At 37.2% G+C, this 17709-nt stretch overlaps 2 protein-coding genes across 7 annotated transcripts in view; one reads left to right on the top strand and one right to left on the bottom strand.

Annotated features, from left to right (window-relative positions):
• Positions 1-9202, top strand: part of PKD2L2 (polycystin 2 like 2, transient receptor potential cation channel) — a gene marked incomplete at its 5' end in the record, with an annotated part of 38887 nt that extends 29685 nt beyond the window's left edge. The window contains 3 exons of the mRNA XM_021712993.1: positions 4963-5075; positions 5489-5593; positions 8908-9202. Coding sequence (XP_021568668.1) covers positions 4963-5075; positions 5489-5582 — 207 coding nt within the window. The remainder of the gene's footprint in view (positions 1-4962; positions 5076-5488; positions 5594-8907) is intronic.
• The window catches only part of FAM13B (family with sequence similarity 13 member B), an 89240-nt gene continuing 78363 nt past the window's right edge, over positions 6833-17709 (bottom strand). For all 6 annotated transcript variants that reach the window (XM_021713001.1, XM_008059280.2, XM_021713000.1 and 3 more), the window contains 4 exons: positions 11932-12015; positions 11687-11850; positions 10625-10726; positions 6833-9166 (listed from right to left, as the gene is read on the bottom strand). In XM_021713001.1, coding sequence (XP_021568676.1) covers positions 9043-9166; positions 10625-10726; positions 11687-11850; positions 11932-12015 — 474 coding nt within the window. In that variant the 3' untranslated portion in view covers positions 6833-9042. The remainder of the gene's footprint in view (positions 9167-10624; positions 10727-11686; positions 11851-11931; positions 12016-17709) is intronic.

The following is a 17709-nucleotide window of genomic DNA, read 5'->3' on the forward strand; positions in this document are numbered from 1 at the left end:
CACTACACTCCAGTCTGGGCGACAGAGTGAGACTCTAACTCAAAAAAAAAAAAAAAAAAAATCATTAGGTAACTAGTGGAATAGAAGGGGGAAAGTATATACATACAAAGTAAGAAATCACAATGGAGAAAAACAAGAAACAGAAGGAACTTTCTGTAAAACTATGCAAATAACATTTAAAAAACTGAATAAAATGGGTAATTATTATTTTACTGCCTCAATCTTTCAAGTAGCTGTAACAACAGGCACACCACCAAGCCCAGCTAATTTTTTTGGTATACATATTTTTTTTTTTGTAGGGAAGGGGTCATATCACTATGTTGTCCAGGCTAGTCTCCAACTCCCGGCTTCAAGCAATCCTAATGCCTCAGCCTCTCTAAGCGCTGGGATTACAAACATGAGCCACCACACCAGTCAAATTTTACAAGATTTTAAGAAGCAAATAATTTCAAGCTCTTTTAAGCATTTCAGGACAAAGAGAGAAAGAGCAACTTCTAAATTATTTTTATGAAATGACTATGTATTGTATCCCCCCAAAAAGAAAAGATGGTCTCACAAATCTTGAACAAAAATCCTAAATAACATATTAGCAAATAGAATCTAACAGCACGCAGTATTATATTATTATTCAGATAGTGTTTATTCTAAGAATGAAAGGATGGTTCAAACTGGGTAATCAACTAATTACATAATTTGTGTATTAAAAGAAGAAAATACATAATCATTTTCTACAGATGCTGGGTATTTTTATAAGTTTCAACACCCAATATTGAAGGGGAAATCAAAACAAAATAAAAATCAATGATACTTCCTTGATATGATAAAAATATTTATCTCATCCCCTATCGTCTTACTTAATAGGAAAACACCAAATATGTCTCACATATTCATATATGGGACACATTCAATGATGTACTGATGACAAAACAGTGATGTACTAGAGGAATCACTCAAAACACTTAAATAAGAGAAATACATTAAAGGCATTTCTAACTGAAATAATTTAAAAGGATTAGAACTGCCTTTATTTGAGATATGAGTCTCTTAAATTTTCTAGGTATACGATGAACCGAAAAATTACAATAAAAAGAGAATTCAGTAAATTAACAGAAAAACTAATTTACATAAAGTCCATCATGTCATATATACAAACATCAAATAATTTTTTTTTAAATTATAATGGAACAATGTAATAGCAACAATGTAGAAAATGCCCAGCAATAAACAAAAATGTTCAAATCCAAGACAAAAAATTTTACAAATTCCTTACAGACATAAAAATACACATGAGGAAATGAGAAGCCATAATATATCTATCAATCAGAACCTACTCAGGAAAAAAGAAAACAATTAAGTATTTCAAACAGAGAAAACAGACTACAGGAAACTGGTATTAGAAGACAGAAAAATTAGCCGGGCTCAGTGGCTCAGCCTGTAATCCCAGCGCTTTGGGAGGCCAAGGTGAGTGGATTGCCTGAGCCCACGGGTTCAAGACCCGCCTGGGCAGCGAGACCTCATCTCTACAATAAATCAAAAAATCAACCGGGCATGGTAGCACATGCCTGTAATTCCGGCTACTTGGAAGACTGAGGCGGAAGGATCGCCGGAGCCCAGCAGGTCGAGGCTGTGGTGGCGGGAGCAGCCACTGCACTGCAGTCGAGGCGACAAAGTGAGACTCCAACTCAAAAAAAAAAGGCACAAAAAGTAAAAGAATAACATCCAGGCAACTCAAATAGGAAGAGGTTACCACTCCCAGGGCTAAGGTTACAAAAGGTAGGGTTGCTAGAACCTAGTATCTCAGAGAAGGGGCTTGTGGAGCTGTTGATCAGTCCTCTGAAGAGAGGGCACCCTCTGCCCCACTCCCACTGCTGCTGATACAGGCTGAGTATCCCTTATCCAAAACGCTTGGGACTCTGATGTGTTTTAGATTTCTGATCTTTTGGATTTGGGGATATCTGCATTATATACTTACTGGTTCATCATTTTAATTCAAAAATCCAAAATGCCCCAGTGAGCATTTCCTTTGAGCATCATGTAGGTGCTCATAAAGTTTCACATTTTTAAACATTTCGGATTTCCAGAATCTGAGGGGGTGTGGTGAGGCTGGTTCTGGGTATGCCAAAAGAAGCTGGATGCTGCAGCCTGGAATCACAAGATAACTACCACTGTATAGGTATTGCCAATAAAGAGGAAAAGGCCAAAAAACAACAAGATGACCTTTCTCCCCTCCATCTCCCAAATAATGGGAGAATCTAACAGAAATCTAGCTAGCAAGAGTCAGGGGAATGAGTTTTGCAAAGCCTAGAACGCAGCAAGACAGAGCAGAGTATTACAAGGTAAATTTTGAGTTGAGAAACACTAGCTAAATAATTGGCTCAATTTACCCTTTTGGCTATTTAGCATATGCATTTGTACTTCCATAAAATAACAATTTCAACAACAACAATTTCTCTCTAGTAAGATGGAGCTATCCTTTATACAAATGAAGGTACCTTTATCTTCTCCCCAAAAAGAGAGAAGCAATGTCCCAACAGTAATTGTATCCATCTCTGGATGGTGTTAAGACCTCTTTTAATTGAATCACAATTCTGGAAAATATTTCATAACCTAGTATCTAAACTACAAATTTAACTACTATCAATATTCCTTGGACAAAATACATCTATAACAAGCAAATAAGAAAATACACACAGGACCATTGTTTCTATATAACGGATGACAAGACTATAGTTGATATTTTAACTTCCTTCTACCCATTCCACATCATTCCCTTTGCCCACAGCCAAGATCTCGGCTGGCCACATTAGGATCAACCTGCATTCGTTCAAAATCTGAACCCTTAGTGATCTTGCCTTTAACGGAATGCCGTGATTTCCCATTACCTTTTAACTTTGGACATGGAAGTATTAAGAGGCAGTCTAGAGAATGTTCTAGGCAGAGCTTTCTGTGCCAATCTGTAGCAATAACCCAATTTCCCCTTGGGAACTGGAATCAATCACCTCAGTTAAGTAACCACTTCTCTGCCTGCTGGTTCTTTAGCATGAGGAATCCCAAATGGCCAGATGGTAGTCTCAAATTCTTTTTTTTTTTTAGATTAGAAAATATAGTTTATTTAGAAAGTAAATTAGAAAGAGAGGAGATTCACCCCTCCAAGGTAGGAGAGGAGACTAAAGCTTAGAAAACATGGTGGTAGCCACAGCTCAAAGCGCACATAGCCACATCAGAGTTTAGTCAAGCAATGATCTCAAATTCTTAAGTCAATTTTTGTGTCACTTGGTGGAAGCAGGCTATCTATGAGGATTTGTCTGTTTGGACCTTTCCTGGCCAAGTAGTAATCTGTAGAGTTCTGTCAGAAAAACAGAAATCACTCTAGGTAGTTCAAAAAGAAGTTTAGTATAGAGAATTTGTTTTGAGGTATGAGAGAACTATAAGGACCAATGTGCACAATAAGGTAATTTGGAGACAACTGCAGGAGGCAGCTACCACCTACAAAGAAAGGAGGCGGGGTGTCCAGAACCTAAGAGCTTGGGGGAAGGGCTTCTGAAAAGTTGGTGCTATGCCCATGAGGAAAGGTATTACTTTCTTATGAATGTCGCAGAAAAAGCGATGGCTGAGATGGGTTTTTTGAAGGTTAAGGACAGTTTACTATGCATAGTCTATTCATCCTACATTCCTAATGTATCTTTATAACTGCCTGGCCACCTAAAAATGTTTCTGGACCATACTACCTTAACACATGAAAAGTATTAGTGAATATTCCAAAACCTGAGTAATGTAATGTGTCCAAAACAAAACTAGAAAGATCAACAGCTGGCCGGGAGCAGTGGCTCACGCCTATAATCCCAGCACTTTGGGAGGCCAAGGTGAGAGAATTGCCTGAGCTCATGGGTTTGGGACCAGCCTGGGAAACTTGGCGAGCCCTCATCTTTACAATAAATCAAAAAATTAGCCGGGCGTGGTTGCGCACGCCTGTAGTTCTAGCTACTTGGAAGGCTGAGGCGGAAGAATAGCCTGAGCCCAGTAGGTTGAGGATGCGGTTGGCCTAAAGACACCGTCTGATGTAACACAGTGTCTCTGACCAGAAGAGTATCCATTTATTAGGCAAACAGTGTAAATGAAATTAGGTATCACCATCCTGCAGAAGGTAATCAGAACCCTTATAAAGGGATCCACTTTGCGACCTAACATTGTTGCCAGAGCAGGGCAGATTCATACAGAAGTTTTTGAATACTGGTAAGTTTTTGAATCACATCTGGCTGCGCTGTCTCCTGGTTCCCTCTTTTTTCTAGGGCTGTCCCTATTTTCTGCAACACACATGGCATTTTTTCTGAAATGCCCTCTAAAATGCCCTGAGAAAAAGGCATTTACACACTATAAGGAAAGTGGATGGTAGTGAGAACAATGCATAGGAAGGACTCTATAGGATCAAAGAAGGATGCAGTAACACATATTTTCTGGTATTGAGGAGCTTGTATTTGGGTACACGAACAGATTGGAGTACACAGATCAACTAATTGCAAAGAGGGGATTTAGTAAGTCTACAGCCATCTGGCTGAGAAGCTGCTAGGAGGGCAATAAATACCCATAGATGTACACTGCAGTACATTTGCTACATTAAAGAACAAAGGTACAGAAAGAACATCTCAGCTTTGAACAAACAAAGGTGAAAATCAGGAAGAAACTCAGATGGAGATGCAAAAGGGCAAAGGCAGTGAGACGAGGATAATTCATGATTTTTTTAAAAAAGCTTCCCTAGCTAGCTAAACAGCTGTTAAACCAAGTCCCCTGATGAAACGGTGCTGCTGTAGACCTAAAACCCAAGCAGGGCAGAAAGCCAGTGAGGCGCAAAATCTGACCAAAAACTAGGCTTTAGTTTAAGAGTCTCAATCCTGTATGCTTGTGTTCCAAAGACCTGAAATAGAGAACTAAAGATTGCAGCTTATACTTCTTCTAACTTGACAGGAGATTAAAAAGGCAGAGCAGATGAAAAAATGGAAAGACAGGCTTGAGAAAAAGTATTATTCTACGGAAATTCCAGATGACTACCAGCCTGTCACTCAAGAAGAATTTCGAGAGTAAGCACTTGTTTTAAGGCGGGTACTATGGGATATCATGTTATGGGAATTGAGGACATAAGTTACACACGTTATTTTCCTGAACCCAGAAATTTATTCTATTGTCTTTTTTTAAATTTTCTACCCAATTTTAAAATTAAAGCACAATACTACATTTACTTAAAAAGATGAGACCAATTTTTTTATCCCTACATCTCTAAATAATAGGAACTGCCATTTATACTTGATATGTATATCAGATAGTTCTCTGCACAGCTTTAGGATATTAGATCTATAGCTGGCCATATGAAGCATGTTTTGGAAGCTTACAATACTATTTTCCCACTCAAAGCATTTCACAATAGGCACTAATAACCTGCTCTTTATACATGAAAGTGTATTACTGACTCACCTACTCTGAAATTATCTTTTAGACTTTTTTTGTATACTGTGGAGCTGGAAAAGGAGTTACACTATATCAATTCAAAAGTAAACCAAGTGATGAGAAAGCTTTCAGCTCTACAATGAGACACATGGAGGTAAGAATCTGTGATGCAATCCCTGAATATTTGTCTAACAAAGAATTATTCATGTATTATTTCCTAAACTTGTACCCATTTCAGGCACTCTTTAAAAGCACTTAACCACCTATCATCAAACTATTCTCAGGGTCAGAATTAAGTGCCCCTGCCAAGAACCATGCAGCCAAGTACAAACCATGAATATTACATACAATATGCCTCCAGTATATACACACTGGTACACACGATGGATTTTATAATGAGGTTTATTATTAAATTCTAGGAATGTGAAGAAAAAGTACAAAATAATGCTTGTAGTTCATGGAGCAGGTCTCTAATGAATAGTTTAATAAGTAGGCAGAGAAAGACAGTTTCTCCTAGTTACAGAGTATAAGAACTGTTGGTGCTTTTGAGTGCATCATGTACTGTTTTCTGAATGCCTTTGGCCATAAATACATTAATAAAGGCTTAGGATTCTTCTGGAAAACCATTATATAAGACCCAAGTAAAATAATCTCTCCCCATTCTTCAGAATTCAAAGTCTCTGGGAAAAAGCCAAAGTGTGGAACAAACCCCAACCACCTACAGAAATTTACTAGTATCTTCAAACTGGAAACTTACCTAGAAAGTTTCTAAGGAAGCACATTTAAAGTTTCCCCAAAATAAAACAAAGAACAGGGTGGGCATATCAGCATCACAAGAAGTCAAGTTATGTTTGGAAAGTATAAATGAGGATGCTGCAAGAGCTCTGCTTGGATGGTTGGAAAGTTGTATATGGCTGGCATTTTGGCAACCAGAGGGATACTCTAATTTTTCTAGGCTATATAAGCCTCCCTAGAATAGCCATATGTTCTCTTAATCCAGGCAACCATATGTTCTCTTAGTCATTGACCATAGCACTCACCTTTCGTATTGGTGCACAATAGTCCCTGAATTTTAAACCGTGAATAAAGAAAACTTTAAATTACTACCCACCTTCCTCAGGCCACTGTACATCAAGTTTTCTGAACTGGATAATTCACTGCAACAAGAAATGCTATGCTCTCTGCAGCTTCTCCCAAGATATCCACAAGGGAATCAACAAATGGCCTTTCCCTGCCTTACCATTCTCCAGATTTGTAGCCAGTTTAGTAGCCCCATTCTCCCTTAACATAGTCCCTGGGTGGGATCACTCAAAGTCTAAGAACATTAAGGTGAGAGAACACTTGAAGTCTTTTTTAACAGCTAGTAGAAAAACAAACATACATTTACAGTGACTCAGAACATTCAAGCTCTTTTATTACAAAAGTCTGTACAATGAGGTGCCAGACACAGCAATGCAATCATACTGGTGGATATATATATCTATATATTATTTGTATATAGATATACAGTTTTTATTTGTACCAAAGTAAAATTATCACAAACTGCCTAATTCTACCATCTACTGCTCAGTTATTACACACAATACTTTCACGTAAGTGCTGCCATGCCACTTTTATATAGTCTACTTGCAGCCAAACATTAACATTGAATAACTAATATTATGAAGCAGCTGTTAATTCTAAAATGAAACCAGTCAGGCCACTGACTTATAAAAATATGGTACTCATATAGATTTAGCATTATAAAGAAGGAATATATTATTTAAAACATTTAAATAGTGCATATGGGCATTTCTGCATGTGGTATATAAAATTAAACATTCATATAAAATATACAGTGCACATAAATGATGTTTGGATATACTCCTGTCCGGAGATCAAAAGAAATTAACTGAAATGTACACTGCATGATGGATTCAAATAAAAGTGATACATCTTTTGGCATTTTCAATTTCACTTTTCTAGGTATAGGTTATGAATAACCTAGTTGTATCAAAAGAAAACAACAAGAATGGGTTGGATTTAGTGCTTTTTAAATTCCTCAACTACACATTCACTACTGGATTTTCCCTCCCCCCAAAAAAGGCATTGCACACACAGGTGAAATGTGAAGTACTAGACTCGTTATTATTATCAAGCTACTTCATGTGCTTACTATGCAATAGTGCCAGAAGTCTGAGGTTCATGCTTCCCTCACCTTATAAACGATGTTGCAGAATTCCATTTTTATGTGGAACAAATTGTTAATATTAGCTAGTTAAGAAAACCATGCATGAGTCACTGCATGCAAAACATGGGTACAAAGTAAGACAGTCATCAATCCAAAAAGCACCAGAAAAAAAAAATTAACACTCAGATTAAGCTGCTTTTACACTGTTAGCACAAATAAAGACACCATTCTGTAAAAATAATTAGCAGAATGATACCGAGTACCTGAAGAAGAGCCATGCAAAGCTAAAGGAAAAAAGATATGTTAACAGTATATGACAAAGGGCATACCACTACACATCCTGTAAACAGCTGCTTTAAACAGCATGTGATTGAGATAAAGGTGGTCACTTTAGAAGGGGCTTTTTGTAGGGATTTTGCAGATTAAAAGGGAAAAAAAAAAGACGTAACCCCCTTGAAGATACATGTTCAAATGCAGTGGAATAGCCCTTGTTAAGAACAGATGTAGGCATAATGACAACTTTGCCTATCTAGGCCCATTTGCCTGAACACAAATCTGGGCACCATCAGAGTTCCTACATACTGACATGGCTATTTTCTCTCACATTATCTGGAGGTGGGTGGGGGAGACAGCACAGGTTCTGATCCAGACAAATCACATCATCACCAGTTTGATAAACAGTAACTCAGGAAACAAACAGTAACTTAAGTCCCATATGCAGCATGTGATATGATTTAGTTCTGTGTCTGATATGCAATGTGTGTTTTCAATATACTAAGCACAGTCACTTTTTTGTCTACCAACTGTTATCTTCATCCAGGAGCTGTGTGACCACCGAATTGCAAAATTTTGCTAACATACTACCCGTGAGAAGGTGTCACTTTAGAAATTAAACAGAAAAGTGTTCCAGAGTAGGACTTGAAATTTCAGTTTGATTTTGGTTTTCTAGGAAAACGGAGAACACAGTTGCATATGTGCACTTTTATAAGCTTTTCTTTCAATTTTTCAGTCATTCTGTAAGAAAAAGGCAACCGAAGAATTCAGTGTGAAGATCTTCCTCTCAATTTTCTTCAGTAATGAAAACAAAAAGTTGGTAGTAACAAAAAGCTTGTATTTCCAAAGTTCTTGAAGTTGAAAGGATAAAATTCTAGTCTCTTGCTAAAAGGATAGATCTGTAGTACAAAACAATTACGGAAACTGTATGCTTGCTAAAGGTGAAGAGGACAGTCTGTGGTAAATACGGAACATCACTTAAACTCCTTGGAGAGTGCCTACTTACTCTCCCATCATTTGTTTAGTGGCACCACAACCAAGTACAAAATGAGATACTCTGAGTGTCTGACAACATGAACTCAAGTACCAGCCAAGTACACACGATGATAGCTTCAAGGAATACAACTGACGCTATGATATGAATTTTCAAGGAGCTTAATTTATATGGATTTTGAAGAATCTTGTTTGCTTATAAGAACTTCAAGAAGCCTGAGCTTGGCTTTAATTTTCTTGTACTCCCTGTACTCCTCAAGCACTGGAACACGATCCTCTTTCTGAGCATTCCTAGGGGAGAAAATAAAATCTATAATGTTATAAAGATCATCTTTCTGGAAAATAAAGAGCGAGTAGTTGTCCTAATGAGACATAATGTTACTAAATATAAGTTCAAATAAAACACTGTTCTGCAAAAAAGTTATTGGACTAATTCCCTCATGCTCAAAGAAAATTCCTAAAATACTTTTTGATGGATTTCTCCACTGATAGACATTTAGCTAACTGTGGCTTCAGAATCGAGATGTAAAAGTAAACCATCATACTTGTAGCAAAAGAGTTTTCACTTTATATTAATGACCCAATGCAATTCAGTTTAATCACTAGCTAAAGCATCAAACCATCCTAAATATAATTATAAGCAAAATTTTCTTCCAATACTACAAAGAAATAGCAGGCACTTGGGAAAAATGCATTCCTGCATTTCAGATTTTCTTAACCATATATGCCAACCTATATAGGAGAGTCACAAAACAGAAGGAATTAACTTAAATGCATTTGGAATTTGTAATATTAACTATCTGCTTAGTAACACCACTACCTCAAAAAACATTTCTGAGGTCTAAGATAATTTAACCCCAATTTTTGGCCATCTGAATTGGAATGTATTTTCCTTAGTTTGGAATGTATTTTCCTTAGTTTTAAAAGAGACCCTCAGGGTATGACTAAATGTAGTGTAGTGGCTCATTCTTGTAATCCCAACACTTTGGAAGGTTGAAGCAAGAGGACTGCTTGAGCACAGGAATTTGAGAACATCCTGGGCAGCATAGCAAGATCCTGTCTTTATAGAAATAAAACAATTAGCCCAACATGGTGGTGCACACCTGTAGTCGCAGCTACTCAGAGGCTGAGGTGGAAGAATCACCTGAGCCCAGATAGTCAAGGCTACAGCGAACTGCGTGACTATGCCTCTACACTACAGCCTGGACAACAAAGTGAGATCCCAAATCAAAAAACTAAAAAAATAAAAGAACTTCTTAGGGTCAGTTGTGCATTACCCACTTAGATAAGGGCATACGCCATATAGGAGCCACATAACTGCCATACCTTGGAAATGGGCAGCCTTAAATGACTGAACAAGCAGTCCAATCACAATGGTCTCAGTATAAAATTAAAAATCCAAACTAGTTGAGGCTACTACTCCTGTTAAGGGATCCTTTCTAAAATGAGAAACATCTCATATTTCACAACCACTTCCCAAAGGGCAAGGAAGTAGAATTAAAGAATCACTGCTACACAACCAAGACTCCCTAGAAAAACCTTAAAATATTTTATCAGATGTTTACACCAGCTCTGACTTTTCCTTGCCATCAAAAGCAGGGGCTCAGAGCAAAAAGGAATGTTTTAAATTTATTTTCAGTGCTAACACCCTTTATATACAACTTCATTCTAATCTCATATATGCCACTATAGTAACATATGGGCAACTTGTGAGTTAACGATGACTCAATTTTGTGATGCTCAACAAACCTTCCATTTTGTTGATAAAATGCTTCTTCAAATTCCCGTAATGTTTTACGTAGTTTCTTTTTTTCAGCTCTGGCTTTCCAAAGCTGTTCCAGTAATTCAGGCCTAAAATTGAAATGGGAGGGAAAAAACAGTATTGCAAGAGCACAGTTGATTCATTACCTTCTTAACAGTAGTTCTAGCCCTGAATACAAACTAAAATCAGCTGGGATAATTGCACATCTGCACTCCAGCCTGGGTGACAGAGCGATACCCTGTCTCAAAAAAAAAAAAAAAAAAAAGCCGAGGAACTTTTAGAACATCCCAATGCCTAAGCTCCACCACAAACCAATGAAATCAGAATAGCTAAAGGTAGGGCTCAGCATCAATACTTTAAAAAACAAAAAAAAATCTCCCCAGGTGATTATAAAGTGGAGTCAGGGTTAAGAACCACTGTCATACACCATATAATCCAAAGGTAAAGAAGCTGATATAGAAATACAGAACAAGCTAACAGATTAAACTCTTGACTGGTTTTTGTACTTTGTTATATATCAACTGTAAGATTTTTTTTTTTTTTTTTTTGAGTTGGAGTCTCACTCTGTCACCCAGACTGGAGTGCAATGGCATGCTCATGGCCACCACAGTCTTGACCTGCTGGGCTTAGGTGATCCTTCTGCCTCAGCCTTCCAAGTAGCTGGAACTATAGGCATGCACCACCATGCCCGGTTAAGTTTTTATTTATTGTGGAGCTGAGGTCTCGCCAAGTTGCCCAGGCTAGTCTCGAACCCCTAGGCTCAGGCAATCCTCTGGCCTCCGCCTCCCAAAGTGCTGGGATTATAGGCATGAGCCACTGTGACTGCAACTATAGGTTTTTTAAAAGATTTTTAAAACACTAATGTTTAATAAAGAAAATCAAATGACAATATTTAATTGTAAGCTACACTTTAAAGTAGTGTATCCTTTGACTAATCTCTTGTATTAATTTCCCAGTGCTCAATTATTTAACACAGAATTTCTTGGCATATAAATTTTATTATACAAATAAGTTAGAATCACAAGTCACAAATAGGCTAAAATACATACATAGAAGCTGCTCGAGTACTTGACAATCGGAGATCCAAAGCCAGTTTTTCTTGATTTTCATCAGCATCAGATTCAGAGTTTTCCAATGAAGACTGTACCTGTACAGCAGTTTTCAAGATATCACTTAACTCAGAGGACAGATTAACACCATCTTCTTCTTCTTCCTAAAATGATATCCATCCAATCAAACATGAGTTAACTTCCTTTAAGAAAGAGATCAGAGAGTGATTTCTTTAAAGGATTACCTTAATTTCTTCAAAAAAATGTGCAGTTTCACCTTCTATGATTGGCTGTAGTATCTGACCCCTTCGCTTGGTGGATGGAGATCCCTGTACCAAACAATAATATAAATGATTTTATATCTTAAGTATTTAAAGTGTTCAGTGAAGCTTCACTTCATTATGTTATAAATATTAAACTTTATTTTCAAAATCTTAAACATTTTATTTAAATATTTTTAGGAATTGGTTAACAAATTTATTCTTGCTTATATTTTTATTGATGTACAAGGATGATAAATGATAACTTATGTTGAGGAAAGTCTAAAAGGGGCTCATTCAACAAATATTTTAAAAATTCTCATAATAAGAACATACATATAACTTAATTGGAAATATTTTTCTTTTTAAAAATAGCTTCAATGTTTTTGGCCTGATGACCCTTCAATATATATGTGTATTTTAATAACAGCTTTATTAAGATATAATCACCACAAAATTCACCCTTTTAAAATGCACACTTCAGTGGTTTTTAGTGTATTCACAGTTTCACAACCTTTACCACTAATTTCAGAACATTACTTCAAAAGAAATCCTGTGCCCATTAGCTGTCATGTATTTGCCTTCTACCCCTAGCCCTTGGCAAACACTAATCTAAATTCTGTCTCTGTGGGCTTGCCTCTTCTAAATATTTTGTATAAATAAGATCACACAATATGAGGCCTTTTGTGTCTGGCTTCTTTCATTCAGCCTGTTTTCAAGGTACACCCACATTAAAGCATTTATCAGTATTTTGTTCCTTTTTTCTTTTTTCTTTTTTTTTTTTTTTTTCATTAATCAGTATTTTTTATTATGGTTTTGTGGGGTACAGTTAAGGGTTAGGTGTACAATGACGTTTCATTCAGGCACCCATTTTGTTCCTTTTTATGGCTGAATAATATTCCGGTGGATAGATATATACTCCTTTTTTTTTTTTTTTTGTTGATAAGAAGTGTTTTCCCATCCCCAGACAGATATTTGCTACTGTTAATCCCATTCCCCTCTCCCCCATAGTTTCCCAGGATATACTACATCTTATTTATCCATTGATCAGTTGACAGGAATTGAGGTTGTTCCACTTTTTGGCTATTATGAATAATACTGCTATGAACATTTGTGTACAAGTTTTTGTGTGGATATATATTTCCAGTTCTCTTGGGTATTTACCTAGGAGGGGAATTGCTAGGTCATACAGTAACTATGCTCAGCCTTCTGAGGAACTACCAAACAGTGGCTACAGCATTGTACATTCCCACTAGCAGTGCATGAGAGCTCCAATTTCCCCACATCCCCACCAGCACTCTTATTATAGCCAAACGAATAGGTATGAAACAGTGTCTCAATGTGGTTTTTATTTGCATTTCCCAAATGCAAACTAATGATGCTGAACATCTTTTCATGTGCTTATTTGTCATATATATATTTTCTCTGGAGAAATGTCTATGCAAATCCTTTGCTCATTTTTACTTGGGTTATTTATCTCTTTAGTTTTGAGTATAAAAATTCTTTATATATTCTACATACAGGGCTCTTATCAGATATATGACTTGCTAACACATTTTCACATTCTGTCAGCTGTCTTTTTATTTTAACAGTATCCTGTGGCCTGGTCTTGGTCCTGGCACTTTGGGAAGCTGAGGTCAAAGGATTGCTTGAGCTCAGGAGTTCAAGACCAGCCTAGTTAACATAGCGAGACCTTGTCTCTAGAAAACAAGTCAAAATATTAGCTGGGTGTGGTAGCACATGCCTGTAGTACCAGCTACTCAGGAAGCTAATTGGAGGTATTGCCTGAACCTAGCAGGTAGAGGCTGCAGTGAGCAGTGATGGTGCCACTGCACTTCAGCCTGGGCAACAGAGTGAGATCCTAACTTTAAAAAAATGCCCCTTAAGGCCCAAAAGTTTTAAATTTTTATGAAATCCAACTCAGTTTTTCTTTTGTTATTTGTGTTTTTGATGTCATATCTAAAAGGAAAAAAATTGTCTAACCAAAGTCACAAAGATGTACTCATATGTTTTCTAAGCATTTTTTAAATTGTACCATTTACATTTAAGTCTGTGATCCATTTTGAGTAATTTTTACACAAGGTGTGAAGTAAGGACCCAACTTTATTCTTTGGAAGGGGATACCCAGTTGTCCTAGCACCATATGTTTAAAAAACTATTCATTACTATCAAATTGTTTTGACTTAACTTTTAGACTCAAAACATGTCTTTACAATAGACAGTCATATTTATGAGTCTATAAAAATATAGAAATGCTTCCTACAGACTCTTTAAAAAAAAAAAAACAAGGAAACCCTGTAGAAGTCTAAAATGGTTTTCTATTAAAAACTTCAAAAACTACACTATCATGAAACTGTAAAATGTCAGTGACACACAAAATACCTTGCAATCAGAGCATAAAATCATACTAATTGAACTGTCTGCTTTACAACAAAAACTACAAAACACTGCTCAAAGAAATCAAAGAAGACACAAACAAATGGAAAAATATTCCATGCTCATGAATTGGAAGAATCAATATTGTTTAGATGGCCATCCGACCGAAGGCAATCTACAGATTCAATGCAAAACCCATCAAATTACAAACATCAATCTTCTCGGAACTGGAAATGACAATATAGAAATTCATATGGAAACAAAAGAGACCATAAAGAGCCAAAACAATCCTCAGCAAAAGAAACAAAGCAGGAGGTATCACACTTCCAGACTTTAAACTTTATTATTATAAGGCTACAATAATCACAACAGCCTGGTATAGGTGAAAGAACAGGCATATAGACCAATGGAACAGGATAAAGATTCTGAAAACAAAGGTTCGATTTCCCAACCAACTCATCTTTGACAAAGCCAACACCAACAACCACTGGAGAGAAGAGACCCTATTCAGCAAATGGTGCTGGAAAATGGGCTGATCACACCCAAAAGAATGAATACGACCCCTACCTATCACCATGCACAAAAATCAACTCTAAATGGATCAAAGACCTACACTTAAAGCTTCAAACTATAAGAATCTTAGAAGAAAATACAGGTGACACTCTTCTGCACATTAGAATAGGTAACCAATTCTTGACCATAGCCCCAAAAGCCTATGCCATAAAAGATAAGATAGACAAGTGGAGCCTCATAAAACTGAACAGCTTTTGCAAAGCAAAAGAAACTATCAAGAGAGTGGGGAGACAGCCCACAGAATGGGAAAAAATATTTGCTAACTGTATATATGATAAAGGCCTAACATCCAGGAACTCAAATGAGCAGAAAGAAAAAAACCAAACGGCCTTATTAAAAAATGGGCAAAAAACATGAATATGCACTTCTCAAAAGAAGACATATGAATAGACAACAGATATATGAAAAATGCTCAGCCTCACTAATCATCAGAGAAATGCAAATCACAATCACATTGAGATATCACCTAACCCCAGTAAGAATGGCCATCATTAATAAATCAAAAAACAACAGATGCTGGCAAAGATGCAGAGAAAAATGAACACTTCTATTAGTTCAACCTCTATAGAAAACAGTGTGGCGATATTTAAAAGAACTAGAAACTGACCTTCCATATGACCCAACAACCCCCCCTTCTGAGAATATACCTGGAGGAACTCAAATCATTCTACCAAAAAAATTACCTGTACACGCATGTTTATTGCAGCACTATTCACAATAGCAAAAACATAGAACCAACTGTGCTGCTCATCAAACATGAACTGGATTTTTAAAATGTGATACAGATAAATGATGGATGGACTATTACACAGCCATAAAGGACAAAATTGTGGACTTTGCAGCAACTTGGATGGATTTAGAGTCTATCATACTCAGTGATCTATCACAGAAACAAAGAACTGAATACCACATGTTCTCACTCATAAACAGGTCCTGAACATTTATCACAATAAAAGAAAGGGACAGGCAGTAGCAGGACACTACAGGAAGGGGGGAGGGCAGCGCCCATAGCATCACCAAGGGTATCTGATCCTAAACCAGGGGAGGTGAGGACCAGTAGAAGGTCCAAACTTTACTTGTATGCAGACCACTTATGTACCTAAACATCTTTAAAATAAAATAAAGAGGAAAAAAAATGAGCTGTCTGTCTTATGTGAGGGCAGACAGAGGGCAGCCTGTTTGTAGTACACTTGCAATTTGTTCCTTGCTCAGTCAACAAAAGTTTTTATCTGGAAGTTTTGAGAAGGTTGTATCACTGTTTGTGGAAGAAATGTCCCAAGTTGTGGCAAACAAGTGACTGGTTCTTCCACTATGACAGCAGACCTGCCCATGTCCAGCTGAGTGTTCTGCAGCTTCTTGTTTGTGTGTTTGTTTTTGAGTCGAAGTCTCACTCTGTCACCCAAGCTGGAGTACTGTGGCACGCTCACAGTTACTGCAGCCTCAACCTCCTGGGCTCAGGCAATCCTTCTACCTCAGACTTCTAAGTAACTGGAACTAGTTTTTGCCTAAAACAGCATGATTCCTGTGCCCCACCCTCCCTATTTACCAGATTTTGGCCCAAGCGACTTTTTTGTTTCCCTGATGAAAAGGGCAGAAGCACTAAAAGACATCAAAATTTACAAATGATTATATCTAAATAAAATAAGCACTGAAAAGGCAAACCAAGACAACACAACAACAACAAAAGAAAGAAAATGGTCAATTAAAAAGAAACTGTTTACTTGAAGGGAAATAAAAAGTGCTCAGACGGTCAATGTGAACCTTCAAATAATGCTTAATTACACAGTCAGCACCTGTAGGAAGCCTCCATGCAAGTAGCTATTTGCATAAAAATAGCCTGAAAGCCATAGCAAACCATAAGCTCCAGTGAATTAATTACTAGGAAATAATGCAGAATGGGCTACATGCTGTTTTCTATTTTAGCCTGAGACAAATCCATCTAGAGTCATACTACCCTAATGGTTAAATTGGGGATGACCCTTACGCTGCATTTAATTATTAGAGTTAACATTTTTTTTTAAAAATGTACACAAAGCCGGGCTCGGTGGCTCAGCCTGTAATCCCGTGCCTTTGGGAGGCTGAGGTGAGTGGACTGCCTGAGCCCACAAGTTCGAGACCCGCCTGGGCAGCGAGACCTCATCTCTACAATAAATCAAAAAATCAGCTGGGCGTGGTAGCGCATGCCTGTAATTCTGGCTACTCAGAAGGCTGAGGCGGAAGGATCGCCGGAGCCCAGCAGGTCGAGGCTGCGGTGGCCGGGAGCGGCCACTGCACTCCAGTCTGGGTGACACAGTGAGACTCCAACTCAAAAAAAAAAAAAAAAAAAAAAGTACACAAATGCGAATATGCATTTTTTTTAATTAATCAATATTTTTTATTTTGGTATTGTCGGGTACAGTTAAGGGTTAGGTATACAAATATGTTTCGTTCAGGCGAATATACATTATTTTAACTGACCTTTTTCCCATTAAAAAAGATGAACTTATTTAAAAAATCAGTTTAATATTATTATGCAATTAGATGAACATCATCATGATAGCCATCAAAAACTAGATGCATTTTCACAGACATGAATTTAAATGGAAAGAAACTAGGCAAGGAATCTGAACTATGAGCTTTTTCATTCTGCTTCTGCCACTTACAAAGCAGGTAAATTTGGGCACATCACTCACTACCTTAACCTCAGTTTCACCAACTATGAAATGGGCTATCATATTCTATCTGTTGTGATTTTACTTGTCAGTAAACTTAATGACATAAACATACAAAAAAATGCTTACAAAAGTGGCTGGTAAATAGTAGTAGGCACTTATT

This window comes from Carlito syrichta, unplaced genomic scaffold, assembly GCF_000164805.1.
Source record: "Carlito syrichta isolate Samal-C Ts95f unplaced genomic scaffold, Tarsius_syrichta-2.0.1 Scaffold303986, whole genome shotgun sequence".
NCBI lineage: Eukaryota > Metazoa > Chordata > Mammalia > Primates > Tarsiidae > Carlito > Carlito syrichta.